We start from the raw sequence: 13,827 nt of genomic DNA, 5'->3' as shown, positions 1-13,827 counted from the left end.
GTGGTTTGGTGGGGAGGGGGAAATCAGTGACGTTTATCTCAGAGCTGTTTTTCCCAACGAGACCTATTTGTCCCTCCTTGGACGTGCAGACTAAAGGGGTATGGGACAGGGGCGGGAAGGGCGCGCAGGGCCTGGCCTCGCCCAGACAAGGCAGGTAGGCGAGAAGCTGCCACAGAAGCCGGCAGGAGCCCCTGCCGGGGTCGGCAGCCTCTGAGTGGGCCCTGGCGCGGCCGCCTCACGCCACTGCCAGCCCGCAGGGACCCACTCTGCTTCCCGTTGGCTATCTGGAACTGCAGAGCTGTTTTTATTAAAAGTTTTTATACGAAAGAGAAGCCCCTGTCTGTGCCTGGTTCCTGGGGCGCTCTGCACATAGTGGGGGTCTGGATCCTGGCAGGGACGTGGCGGGGGTGCCTGTGCTACCCAGCTCCGTCACCCACATTGCAGTTAAGGGCTCATAGGGAGGGCCCTGAGGTCTGGGCAGGGGCTCAAGGGGCTCCTCACAGCCTGGCCCATTAGAGACGAGGTCCCCACCCCATGGGCTTGGTTGCAGCCTTTCTTCCTCTCTGTCTCTCTCCCTCTCCCCTCCGTCACTCCTAACGCCCACCCGAGGTCTCATGGTGGCAGCTCCCGGGGTGGGCAGCATGTCCTGGCCAAGCAGTGTCCTCCTGTCCAGCAGGCTGGGGGTCCAGGCCTCTTGGGAGGGGCTCATAACCTGCCCTAGACAGTTGGGACTGGCTTGGCAGCTGCGTCCCTTGCTCGGAGGGCACAGAACCAGGCTCCACAGCATTGGGTTGGCAAGTTGTGTCGTGGATTACTTGAGCTTGGGCTTTGCCCCATTTCCAAAGTGGCACCCTTGTCATCAATGCAGAGACGAGGGATCCACCACAGAGACACACCCCGGCCTCTCCCCAGGCCTCTGCCCGGCCCTCCCTTCCACCACTATCCTCTTGTTTCTAAAACTGCTGACATCTTGCTCCCAGGTTCCCGGGCCAGGGAGCAGAAAGTGACTGTGGGGCAAAGCGTTTGCCTGGAGGCAGGCAGCTCCAGTGATCCCCCACTAATAGACGGCACTGCACGACTCCCTCAAGGGCCCCCAGCCCCACGGAGCTCTGAATGCCCTCCCGTGTCCCCAGGCCCCTGTACTCAGCACCCCCATATCCTCAAGCCCTGTACTCTGCCTCTGCCTCCATCTGTTGCTCTTGAGCAAGTCTTTTTTTAAATTTTTCTTATAACCTAAAAGGCATATAAACTTTGTGATTTATGAAGTTATTGATAATTGGAGTTGTAGGCATGTATTTCTGTACCAATCCCATCACAAGTGTCAACTTCCCCCCACCATGTTCCCAATTCCCTCCCCACCCCCGAACCCTGTCCCACCCCCTACTGTCACCTTGACAGGCACATTACAAAGTTCTAAGGGTTGTCGGCTTAGGTGTCATGTTTTCAGTGCCGCTGAGTGTGTGGAGGCTGTACCTCTCACCCACATCACCAGCATAACGGAAGCCCTGATGCCTGCGCACCCATTACTTCCCTTTCTCTTCTCCCCTGCCCCTTGATTTCGTTCCTTCTCTGTCCTCTCTGAACACTGGAGTCAGGGGTGACCTAGGCATCCCGCCTTTTACCACAGGACATTTCCTCATCTAGTATTCAGCATTCCAGATAAGTGAGACCATCCTGTGTTTGTGTTTCTTCCTTTGGCTTACTTCATGCAATGTGATCGCTTCCAGCTCCAACTGGGGTGCAGCAATTGCGTGATCTCGTTTTTCCCGCTGCAGAGTATCCCATGTGCATGTGTGTCCCATCTTCATAGCCCGTTCATCTGTGCGTGGACGCCTACATTGATTCCGTATCTTAGCTATTGCCCTGCATGCAGCAATGAGCGGTGGTGTGCCTGTGTCCTTTTGAATGAGTGTTTTTTACATTCTGGGGCGATCTTGAGCAATTTCTAACCCAGGGAGAAATGAAAACTTTTCTTGTCCTTCCGGGACCCTCCATCCAGGCTGCAAAGAAAACCAGGGAGGCAAAGGGCTAGTGTTGATTCCTGTCCCACCGAGAAGGGCCACAGCGTCTCACTGCTTTCTCGCAAAGCCCCGAGAGAAGAGGCGATGTGGGGCTTCCCCACCGCCACCCCTCCCAATGACCACAAGGTGGGCCCACTGACGGGGACGCCAACCGTGGCCCTGCTTCCCTCCAACTTCACCAGATGCCACAGCACTCTCTTGTCTGCTGACCCACCCCAGCCTTTCTGGGCGTGGATACTTCCTGCTTCTCTCCGTGCCCACTCAGAAGTGGGGGTATGTCCAACTCCCGAGGCCTCTCTGGGGGAGCTGGAGCATTCTGTGAAGGGCCCAGCTGATGGTGGGGAGCTGAAATGGGGCTTGGGTCATAGCTGTTCCTGAAGGTTCCAGTCCCATTGCTGAAGGGTTTGGTTTTGGTTTGGTTTGGGACCAGGCCCGGCTGTTCTCAGGGCACACCCCTGGCCTTCTCTCAAGCTTCTTGCTGTGCTTGCGGGAGGCGGGGCATGTGGGATGGGGGGATTGAACCCAGGTCGGCAGCATGCAAGACAAGAGCCCTCCCCCTACTACTGTCTTTCCAGCCACTGTCATCTTTATCCCTGCCTGAGGCCCATTTGCATCTCGAGCCTGGACATCCCTAATAAAGGGAATTCAAAGGATGTTGCTAAAGGGAATGCATTTCTTTTCTTTTTTTTCCTTTTAGCTTTTTGGGTCACATTGAGGATGCTCAAGGGTTGCTCCTGTCTTTCAGGATTACTCCTGGCAGTGCCCAGCGGACCATAAGGGATGTCAGGGATCGAACCTGGGTTGGCTGCGCTGCACTGCACTGCACTGCCCTCCCATTGTTCATCCATTTGCGTTTCAGGCACCAGTAACATCTCAACAAATTGTGAGACTTGTTACTGTTTTTGGCATATCGAATACATCACAGGTAGCTTGCCAGGCCTTGCTATGCGGGTGAGATATTCTCTGTAGCTCGCCAGGCTCTCCGAGAGGGGTGGAGGAATTGAACCCAGATCGGCCACATGCAAGCGTACAAGGCAAATGCCCGCCCCCCCCCCCCCAACTATACTGTCTATCTGTCTGCCATCAGGCACCCATCCTTGTCCTTGTAAGCAGGGTCCATGAACCCCATTTCCTGCAACTGCATCCAGTATGGTGTAGGTGGCGCCCCTGTGTGGTGACAGCATGAACAGATGAAAGTGTCCATCTGCTTCAAGACTGGTACATTTGCGGGCTGTCTCAAAGGACTGTACCCCATGCTGTGCATGCTGGAGCCCCAGGCTTGATTCTGAACAGCACTAGGTATGGTTCAAAAAATAAGAAACACTTAAGTTCTAGTACAATTTCTAGAGTTGTGGGATGTGTTTTAATTTGGGGTGTTGAGAGAACATTTTGTGAATTGTTTCAGATAAAGTGCCACTGTAGGGTAGGGGCAGATAAAAGGGCTGGAGGGCCTGCTTTGCATATGGGAGCCCTGGTTTGATCCCTAGCATCACCGGGAGAAATCCTTGAGCACCAAGCTGGGAGTAGACCCCCCTTCCCCTGGGGTCTCCAGCATTGCTGGCTGTGGCCCCAGAACAAGCACTGAAAGACAAAACCAAAAATATCACTTTGGTATTAAGAAATTTACCTCCCAAGGAGAGGCATGCGGGTGTTTTTTTAAGCGGCTTTATTGAGGTATAATTACACACCATAAAATCTACCCATTGTAACGGGTGTGTGGTCTCAGGGCTTTTTTTTTCCTATTGAGCAACCCTCCTGATTGTCCAGTTTTCGTGTTTCCAACACCCCACAGAGGCAAGTGGTAAAATCCCAGAGAGCCGCTCTGCTCCCCAACACACTCCAAGGCCCTCTTGGCCAGGCAGATCAGCTGTCCTGCCACTGGGGCGGTGGGCACCCCTCTCTCCTCTCCCCACGCCTCTGCATGGACTCTTTGTTCTGAACTTCTCTCTTTCCCCTGCCCCTTCCTGCCGCCTGGTGCTGCAGGCAAGGGCTCTTCTGGGGTCTTGGCCTTGGACATGCCCATTTCCCACAGCCATCCAGTAGGTACTAGGACTCAAGTACTCTCAGTATTTCTGCCTTGAAATGGACACCACTTCCTGCCACTCTAGTTGTCTGCTTAGGACCCAGGTGCCAAAACCTGGCTCCTAGAATGGCTTTTCCATGGCACTTTGGGGTTTCCTGTCTGGGACTTCAGTGTGTTTCCTGTGGGAGTGGAGTTCAAACCATTCCAGAATAAATAACATCTGCCTTCTCCATGGGTGTGCCTTGGCCTTCTTTGTTCTGGGATTATACCTGGCAGTGGTGCTCGGGACTAACTCCTGGCTCTACACTCAGGGATCACTCCTGGCGGGGTTTAGGGGACCATATTGGGTGCCCAGGTTGGCTGTGTCAAGGCAAGTGCCCAACCTGCTGTACTATAGTCCAGCCTCTGCCTTTACCTTCTTGTCCATCTACTTGATTCCTACTTGACCATCAAGACTGATTGGGGGCTTTCAGGGGGCCAAGCCCGAAGTATGTGCCGGTGTGGCCTCCTTCAGCTCTAGGAAGACCTGCTTCCTCTTTCCCCTGGAAGGGTCTGGATCTTTGCTTTTCTCATGGATACATTCCAATGCCCAGAACAATATTGGACCCATCATAGAAGTGTTCTTCAAATAGGCTGAATTCAGTAGAGTCAGGGTGCTGGGGCCCCTTGATGACAGGTGAGGGGTATAGCAATTCCCTTCCATCCTGCCAGCTCTCTATCTCTCTGAGAATTAGGTTGTTTTATTGCTTGTTTTTCAATCCCTTTAAGGCTTGTAAACAGTTGGGTCTTATTTCTCTGAGGACCCCTGGTTCACTGGGTCATGTCCGGAGCTAGTCTGTCTGCCCTCCCACAGAACTTCCAGGAAACCGCCTTTGTTCCTCCAATCCGGGCCACTCTTGTTGCTTTCCCACTGTGTTAGTTTCTCCAATTGGAACCATTATCCCAACTGAGTCAGCCCTTCGAGAGCCGCTTGGCAACAGTTTTAACCACCATGAGGCTGTCGTTTGGGGTTGGGATCTCCCCACTTCTGGCTTAGCCCCCCACCAAATGGGATTCCCTATTTCCCCTCTCCCCAGAGTCCCGGGATGTCCCTTCTGACCCCCATCCCACAAAGACTGGCCTCCCAGACCTGTAGCTTGCTTAACTTTTGGCCTCATCGAAGGTTCTACCTGGCCTCTTTGGGAGGTCTTTAGAGCGGAAATGCTACCCTCTACCCACCCTCTTAGAGGCTGTTGGACCGTGTGGTGGTGCATCCCTCTGCCCCAGGACCCATTCTAGAGGGGACCATTCCGCGTCGAGGTCAGAGGGGTGGGGCCCGAGGTGCGGAACCGGATCCGGAATCGCGACGGCAGCGTCCCCAGCTAACGGTAAAAGGTTGAGGTGCCTAGCGGTTTGGGGGAGGCTCGGTGAGCGGTGAAATTAGGCGGCGGGGGCGTGGCAAGTGCTGGGCGGATGCAGGGGTGAGCCCAGGAGAGAGCGTCGAGACGCGGAGGGAGCGAGGAGGACACGCACGGCAGGGCGGGGCCGAGGGCCGCGCTGTGGGCGTGTTCGGGGGCGGGGCTTGGCCGGGACAGCGTGTGGGCGGAGTCAGAACGAGGCAGTGCAGCGGTCAGGGACGCTTCTGGGGCCGGTGTCTGAGAGAGGGCGGTGCAGGGAGCGAAGTCAGCAGGCGGACGACGCAGGGGCGAAGCCTGATAGGGGGAGGCTCTGGGGCGGGGTCTGACTGAGGGCGGAGTCTCATCGCGAGCGTCAAATCGGGGAGGCGTTGAGGGCGAAGCTCCACTGGGGGCGGAGCCTGGCCGGGAGCGGCGTCAAATCGGGGGGCGGTGTGGAGGGTGGGGCTTAACTGGGGGCGGAGCCTGATCGGGGGCGGTGTGGAGGGCGGGGCTTCTCTGGGGGCGGAGCCTGACCAGAGGCCTCAGCAAATCGAGGGCGGGGTTGAGGGCGGGATTTAGCTGGGGCGGAGTCTGATCGCGAGCGGCGTCGAGTCGGGGGCGGTGTGGAGGGCGGGGCTTGGAGGGGGCGGAGTCTCGAAGAGGGCGGTGCTGCGAGCGAAGCCCGCAGGAGCGGCGGCGTGGGGGCGGAGCCCGTCCGGGGCGGAGCCAGGCACGGGGCGGGCCTGCCGGGGGCGGGGCCTGCCGGGGGCGCGTCGCAGGGCCGGACGGGCCTGGCGGGTCGCGGAGGGCCGGACCGCGCGAGTCCGGGGCGGGGCCGAGACGGCGGCTCCGGGCCGGCCGGGGGCGGGGCGGCGGGCCGAGCGGGGCGGGGCCGGGGCCGGGAGCGGCGGGCGGCGGCGGCGCCCCTTCTTCAGGTGTTGCGGCCGCTTCCACGTCGCCAGCCGCCGCGGCTTCCGCGCGCCCCGCGGCCTCCCGCGTCCCGAGCGCCGGCCCTCGGCGCGCGCGCGCGGCCATGGCGGGCCCGGGCCCGGGGGACCCGGACGAGCAGTACGATTTCCTGTTCAAGCTGGTGCTGGTGGGCGACGCGAGCGTGGGCAAGACGTGCGTGGTGCAGCGCTTCAAGACGGGCGTGTTCTCGGAGCGCCAGGGCAGCACCATCGGCGTCGACTTCACCATGAAGACGCTGGACATCCAGGGCAAGCGGGTCAAGGTGGGAGGCCCGGCCCGCGCCGCGGGGCCCGAGAAAGTTCTCGGGGCGGGGTGGGGGGCGGGGAGGCGGCCCGCGGGGAGCCCCAGGCCGCCTCCGAGGCTTCGGACCGAGCCCGCGGGCCGCCGCTGCGGGAGCAGGCCGGGCCTCGGGTTCGGGGCGAGGTTCGGGGGCGCGAGCGCGGGTGGGGGGCGGGTCCTCGCGGGCTCACGCCGGAGGGGGGCGCCCCGGGTGGAGGGCGGCGGGGCCCGACCGCGCCCCCTCCGAACCCCCCCTCGGCCCCGCGCTCGGGCCGCCCGGCGCGGAGCCCCCGGGAAACGACGCCCCCCGAGCGGGCATTGGCCCCGGGGCGGCGGGGGGGGCCCAACTTTTTGTCAGTTTCCGGCCTGGCCACGCCCCCCGCGGCTCTTTGTGGACCCGGCGGTGGAACTTTCCCCGGCGGGGCGGGCCGCCGTCCCCTCCCCCCGTTCGCGTCGGCTGGAAACTGAAAACTTGCCCGCGCCCCGGACGGTGGGAGCGAGGACCCGCGCGGGCCGGGCCCGGGGAGGCGGCGGGGGCGCGCCCCCCGGGCCGGGCCGAGCGCGCGCGCGCACCTGGGGGTCGGCCGCCCGCGGCCAGGTCCGGGTCGGGCCGGCCCGACTCACGTGACCTCAGACCTCCCGGGGCACCGGCCGGGCCGGCCGTCCGGCGCGGGCAAGTGTATCTCCTGTTATCTCCTTGTTTTCAAGGAGCCGAGCCGGCGGGCGGCCGGAGTCCCTGGGGCCCCGGGCCGCTCCCCCGCCCCCAGCCCCCGGGGCCGCGGGTGGCCTTTGGCCCGGAGACTTGGCTCTTTGTTTCTGCCACCCTGGCATCGCTTTAGGGTGGTGCCTCCCGCCCGCGCCGCCGTGGACAGAGCGAAGCCACCGGCTTTCCAAGACCACAGGACCTCTGGCACCCGGGCCGGGCCGCGCGCACACTGTACACAGGGCGGCGGAAACTCCCGCCCGGATCGGGGCGGGGGGCTGGGGGAGGGTGTTGGGGTTTTTCTTTTTTGGTCGTTTTCCTGTGTTTTGGAGCTGGAAGAGCTGGGCGGGGGCGGGCAGCTTTGAGTCACGGAGGGCAGGTCCACCCCTTTGGAGCAGGTGGCACGGGGAGGGGCTGTGCTTGTGGGCCGGGGTGGCCGGGGGTGCCGGCGGCCACCCTGAGGAATCCCCAGCCGCGGGGGTTCCCCAGGCTCCCCCCTCAGCAGGCTGGGGGGGGCGGCAGGGAGGCGAGGGGGGAGGGTGTTTCTGTTTACCTGGCCAGATAACAACCTGTGCCCAGAGCCCGCCCTGGGTGTACTGTGTCCCTGAGCGCAGGTTATGCAACGCGGGGCAGGAGCTTGGTGATTTCTTTCCCTTCTGGTCACCTCCAGATTGTTCTTGGGAGGCAGCACAGCAGCGTGGGTGTGGTACAACTCCTGGGGCGGTAGGCAGTGGGCCTGCCCCAAGAGACGGATGTTCAGAGGTGGCGGATCCAACGCGGGCACAGAACCGGGCACGTAGGGCTCTGACCCCGGGCCATTCCTCAGCCATTTCCTTGCCTCAAAGCTTTGGGGACTCTTAGAATCCAGTTGTTTGGAGGGGGGGAGCCAGGGGGAGCAGGCAGTGATTCTCCTCCTTACCCTGCAGGTAGAGTAATGGAAAACTCAGCTTGCATTGGTGGTTACAGGGTAGAGTAGACTCTTTCCCTGAACTCTTTGCTCTTATTTCTCTGAGTACCTCTGAGGTGTCTTTTAGCAATGTGATTTTTCTTTCTTTTTTTGACTTTGGCTTTGGGGAACTACTTATGGTGCTGTGAAGTGGAAACTGGGAAGGTTGCATGCAAGGCCTTCAGCCCAGCAGTGGGACTTCTTCAAAAACTCGAATTTATATGAGGTTTGCTTTGCAGACAGGAAACCACCATGTTAGGTGTGCAGTTGTATGAGTCTTGACAAACCTCCACGAACCTGTAACCACTAGCGCACTTACGGTACAGAATTCTTCCTCGACCCAGAAAATTCTCTTCTGTTTCTTGGGGTCCGAGTCCTCCTGTCAGCCCCTGGGAACCACTGTTTCTCTCCCTGTAGGTGCCGCAGTGTGAGTCCAACAGGAAATATGGATGAGTCAAGATTCATGTTTCTGCAGAAAGCTGTTCCACGTCAGGGGGGTTGTTTAGAACTTTCCAGGGCCTGTTCTGGTTCCCACAAGTGTCCAGCTTTATCTCTTAAACCTCTTTTCCCGGGAGGAGCCTCAGAGCTAGATTATCTCCTGGCTTTTCAGCTTCCCTGCACTCCAGAGCTTGAGGGTCCAAAGGCAAGGGAAAGGGTAGACACGAAGGCAGTGTCAGGACTGAGCCATAGGGTAGCTGGGAGGGTGCTTTCCTTGCTTGTGGCCGACCCAGGTTCAATCCCTGGCACCCAATATGGTCCCCCGAGCACAGAGCCAGGAGTAACCCCCGAGCACAGAGCCAGGAGTAACCCCTGAGCACAGAGCCAGGAGTAACCCCTGAACTCTGTGTGTTGCCCAAAAACAAAACAAAAATAAGACACGGACAGTGAGGCCCTGACCAGCTTCTCACTTAGCCAACAGCAGTGCCACTTCTGCTTTGTTTTATATTGTGCTTCTGCTTATTTCTGACTAGAGTTTTGCAGCTAAAATAAAACCATAAAGTTTGAACACTCCCAAATCAAATGAAACCTTTATTGCTTCCAGCAATAAATAAATGCGAGCAGCATTCTGTGGCCCCCGCCTGCTGCAGCCAGCCTCCTTAGCCAGCCCTGTGGCCATCCAGCACGCCAGGGCCGTGTCTGCCCCAGGACCTTGTGTCTGCTTTCTGCCCATCTGGCCCCGATCTCTGGATAACCATGACATCCTCATTCAGTTCTCCCCCGCAGCCCTGCCCAGTTTGCCCGGCCCCTCTCCCCCCCGCCCCCACCACAAGCTACCTCGGGTGTTAAGGTCATAGCAGTTTGCATGTCTGCTGGTGTCCCTGCACAGAGGGAAGGCCCAGGAGCCCAGTCTGCCCCCACACGGGCCCCTCCAGCACTGTGGGCATGTGAGATCCAGGCTCTGTAAACTGAGTTGTTTCCAGAGGAAACCAAGGCCACAGTAAGTGGTGTGCCTCTGGCCGCAGGCTGCGTACGAGTCAGAGGCAGAAGCAGAATCTGAACCCCGTTTGAGCTGGGTTCTAAGCCCAGTGCTCTGTTTTACACCTGCCCACCCTTCGGAATCCAGCAACATTCCAATCTCGGACCCCCCCCAGAATCTGCAAGGGAAAGAACCTGGTGACAGCACAGCCACACTTGGAAAGAAGAATGTGTGGACTCAGGCATTTGATAGATTTCTTTTTCTTTTTGGGTCACACCCAGCATTGCACAGGGGTTACTCCTGGCTCATGCACTCAGGAATTGCTCCTGGCGGTGCTCGGGGGACCATATGGGATGCTGGGAATCGAACCTGGGTCGGCCATGTTGGCTGCGTGCAAGGCAAACGCCCTACTGGCTGTGCTATCATTCCAGCCCCACGTTTGATTTTCAACGCAGTTTAAACCCCACAGAGTTGCTGGGTGATTGGCAGCTAAACAAATGTGTGGGCAGCGCCACCCCCCCTCCCCAAGTCATTCCCCACTTGCCCTGCTCTGGTGGCTCAGAACACCCAGATATATGGCCAGATCCTGAGCCTTTGCCCTGAGTCTGTTCATTCCACTTGGCATGTAAATGAATTCAGGACAGTTCTAGGGGCTGCCAGTCTTTCCTATTGTGGAGCTTCTGAAAGGGAGCACTGGATTAGGAGTCTGAAGAGCTAGTGTGCAACACCCCTTCACTACCATGGCCGCTTCCTATTGCATTCTCAGTAGTGAATCCAGACTAGTGATCTTTGCTCTGCTTACTATAATTGTTTTGTTTTGTCTGGGGGCCACCCCCTGTGGTTCTTAGGGGTTGGTTACTCCTGGCTCTGCACTCAGGATTTACTCTTGACAGTGCTCAGGGGGCCATATGGGATGCCAGGAATTGAACCCAGGTCGGCCACGTGCAAGGCAAACACTCTTTCTACCATGCCATCGCTATGGTTCTCAGCTTACTAATTCTTAGGGCTGTTGGAAAACTGTGGCTGTTGTGAGCAAGTTCAGAATCTCTCGACGTGAGGCTAGCCAAGCAGCCACGTGGTTCATGATCTCAGAATTCCCGAGACTTTGCAGTGAAAAACCTCCCTTTTGCCTTTGTGCCCCAAGCCAGCCAGTGGCCCCGGAGAGGGCTTTGGTGCCTCCTTTTCTTGGCTGTTCTGAAAGTCTTACTGTGGAGAACATCGCAGCGCTGTGAGCAGCAGGGCTGACCATAATTTGACTGTCGTGACCAGCTTCTTCCCTTAATCAGAAACATTAAACATTTTTTTTTCAATGATACTAAATATTTTTATTTCCAGACACAGACTGGTTTTTTTTGGTTGTTGTTGTTGTTGTTGTCGTCAATTTTCAGCTGTAGGGCATTTGCCTTGCTCGTAGCCGATCCGGCTGACCCAGGTTCGATTCCTCCACCCCTCTCAGAGAGCCACAAAGCTACCAAGAGTATCTCGCCCGCACGGCAAAGCCTGGCAAGCCACCCGTGACGTATTTGATATGCCAAACACAGTAACAAGTGTCACAATGGAGACATTACTGGGCCCGCTCGAGCAAATCGATGAACAACGGGAGGACAGTGACAGTGACAGTTTTCAGCTCTTATTTTCTGTTTCTCTGGAGTGCTTTGCCATTTTCTGTTCCAGGGCTAACCCGCTTCTTATTAGGACAGATGATTTATTAACCCGCCTCTCCCGCTCCCCTTGGGCCTCCTGGTCCCCCTGTCCCCCAGGAAATCTCAGCCGCTTCAGAATCCTTAAAACACTCCTCGTTCCTCTGCTCTCTTTTATCTGGGACAGCACAAAGGCCTGTTATGTAAACTCATTCTTTGCTGAACACCAGAGACTCCGGCCTCTCGTCCTCACACACAGGTGAGCCTTGTCGGGTTGTCCCCCTTTATTTAGTTCTCTTGTCGGGGTCACTCTCCCCTTGTCGGGGCTGCTGCCAGATCGCCTCCTCACCGAGGGAAAGCCTCTGCCCTTGGCTCAGGGCCACCAGGCTCCAGCACCTTTGGCCTGGCAGTCCAGGTCCCCTCTGGCAAGTCATCGTCGCTTCTCCGGCTTGTGCCTGGCACTTCTGCGCCGAGAGGAAAAGGCTTCTTGTTGCACTTTTCATCCTCAGTCTCGCCAATCAAGCGTCGACTCTTGCTCATGTGCCTTTCCTATTCGGAGAAAATTGCTTTGACTTTTTTTTTTTTTTTCAGTTTTAATCCGAAATAGCCAAAAAGGACGGTTAGATAAGAGAGAAGTTCTAGGTCATGCTAGTTGTCTCAAGGAACCTTGACGTCTGTGCCAGCACCAGCCTCCCCTAATTGCAAAATAAACCTGACGCTGCTGTGGAGGTTCCTGACGTGCCTCAGGCCATGCATGTTGCTGAGAGATGGTGGGCAGATGGCCAGGGGCAGTGCCACACCTTCTGGGGCACGGGCTTGGCCTCGTCACCCAGTGCCCTGGGCATGTGATGGCCCGCTGCTAATCGCTTCCCCTGCAAACCTGTCTGCCACCGGGCCAGAGCGGCACTTTGGTCAGGGGATGCTGTCATGGCTGTGGAAGTGCCCTGGAGGAGATGTGTTGGGCTCAGTCAGGAAGTTTGGCCTCTTGGCCTGTCTTCCCCAGGACCTCACACAGTTCACTGCGCTGCTGCAGATGAAAGACAGAATCGCAGTGGAGGGTTTTTTTGTGAGAAAAGGCTGCGACCCAGAGGCAGATTGGGTCGTGAGTCCGTGCCAGTAAGGGGTCCCCGTGGGAAGTGGTCACATAAGGCCTTCCCTGGGTCTGCACAGTGTCGCCCTGTCCCCTGGCCTCACTGTCCAGGCTTGGGTGTGTGCGCCTTTGACTCTTTCCCTCCTCCGTGGGGTGGTCCTCAGCCTGGGTCAGCCCCGGCTGAAGTCTGATGGGGAACAACTTCCTTTCGATGCTCTAAGTGTGAGGGGTGGGTTGGCGGGGACGAGGCCCCCTCCCTCCCCCATGGACAGCGTCTTCCTCTTTCCCTCTTGCTGTTCATCGTTGTTCCGCTCCGGCCTTGCAGCCCCGTGAGAGCATTTGAGGAAACGAAGGCCCCGGGTGAGTCAGGAACCAGAACTGAACCTCCAGGGCGCTGGGTGGGCTGATGCTTTTCCCTCACTGCGGGATCCTGCCTGCGACCTCTGCCAACACAGACAGGCGCACGCATGCGTGCACACACACAGAGAAATGTGTGCTTGCACACATGCACAAAAATTGGGGAACCCATTTCAAAATCTCGGTCATCTGCTGGAAGGTAGCTCAGGGGTGGAGCGCCCTGCTGACATTCATGGGGCCCCGAGCCAATAAAATCAAAGTTCTATCACTTTCATTTTCCACAGTTTCACATTTTGCTTCGCAGAGTCATATCAGCAGCCTGATGCCAAGTGCTTACAAACCCAGCGCGTGCGTATTCATTCAGACCCCCTGGGAGAAGTCCAGAGGGCGAGTGTGATCTGGAGAAGCAGCCCACTTTCCAGAGTCACCCCAAAGGCTGCTGGACTTGCCTTGGGGCTGAGTGTGCTCTGTTGGGAGGGGGTGTTTTCTTGGGGGGGGTCCTCTGTGACCTGCTTTGAGGAGATGCTAAGAGGGATGGTGTGTCACTCAGCCCACATCCTCGTCGTGGCGGACCACTCCCAGCAGAATGTGGTGGGTCCAATTAATACTCCTGGGAGCCAAGAGAGGAACTCAGGGCTAGCGCCTGCCAGGCGTGCGCTCTCCCTCTTGCACTCTCTCCCTGGCCCTGTCATTAATGGCTTTTGTTTTTTGTTTCGTTTTTCCACACCCAGTAATGCTCAGCGCTCTGCACTCAGGAATCACTCCTGGCGTTGCTTAGACCATATGGGATGCCACGAATCAAACCCAGGTCGACGGGTACAGGGCAAGCACCCTACCCGCTGAACTGTTTCTCTAGCCCTTAAGGACTCATTTTTATGCCATTATAAATCTGTCCTCTACCCTTACTTTCCCTGTGCTTGCCTTACCTTTTAAATGCCTCTTTTATTATTTGGAAAAAGATCAAGTTAATTCTGGATGAGGCACTTGAACATCGTACTTAGAAACT

General features: G+C 57.7%; 1 protein-coding gene across 1 annotated transcript in view; it reads left to right on the top strand.

Moving 5' to 3' along the window:
* Positions 1-6,308: 6,308 nt before the first annotated feature.
* RAB43 (RAB43, member RAS oncogene family) overlaps positions 6,309-13,827 on the top strand; it is a 32,211-nt gene continuing 24,692 nt past the window's right edge. The window contains exon 1 of the mRNA XM_056129842.1: positions 6,309-6,651. Coding sequence (XP_055985817.1) covers positions 6,454-6,651 — 198 coding nt within the window. The 5' untranslated portion in view covers positions 6,309-6,453. The remainder of the gene's footprint in view (positions 6,652-13,827) is intronic.

The sequence above is a fragment of the Sorex fumeus genome, unplaced genomic scaffold, assembly GCF_029834395.1.
Source record: "Sorex fumeus unplaced genomic scaffold, SorFum_2.1 ptg000072l, whole genome shotgun sequence".
In the NCBI taxonomy this organism is placed as follows: Eukaryota; Metazoa; Chordata; class Mammalia; order Eulipotyphla; family Soricidae; genus Sorex; species Sorex fumeus.
This window is presented reverse-complemented; position numbering and strand designations above follow the sequence as displayed.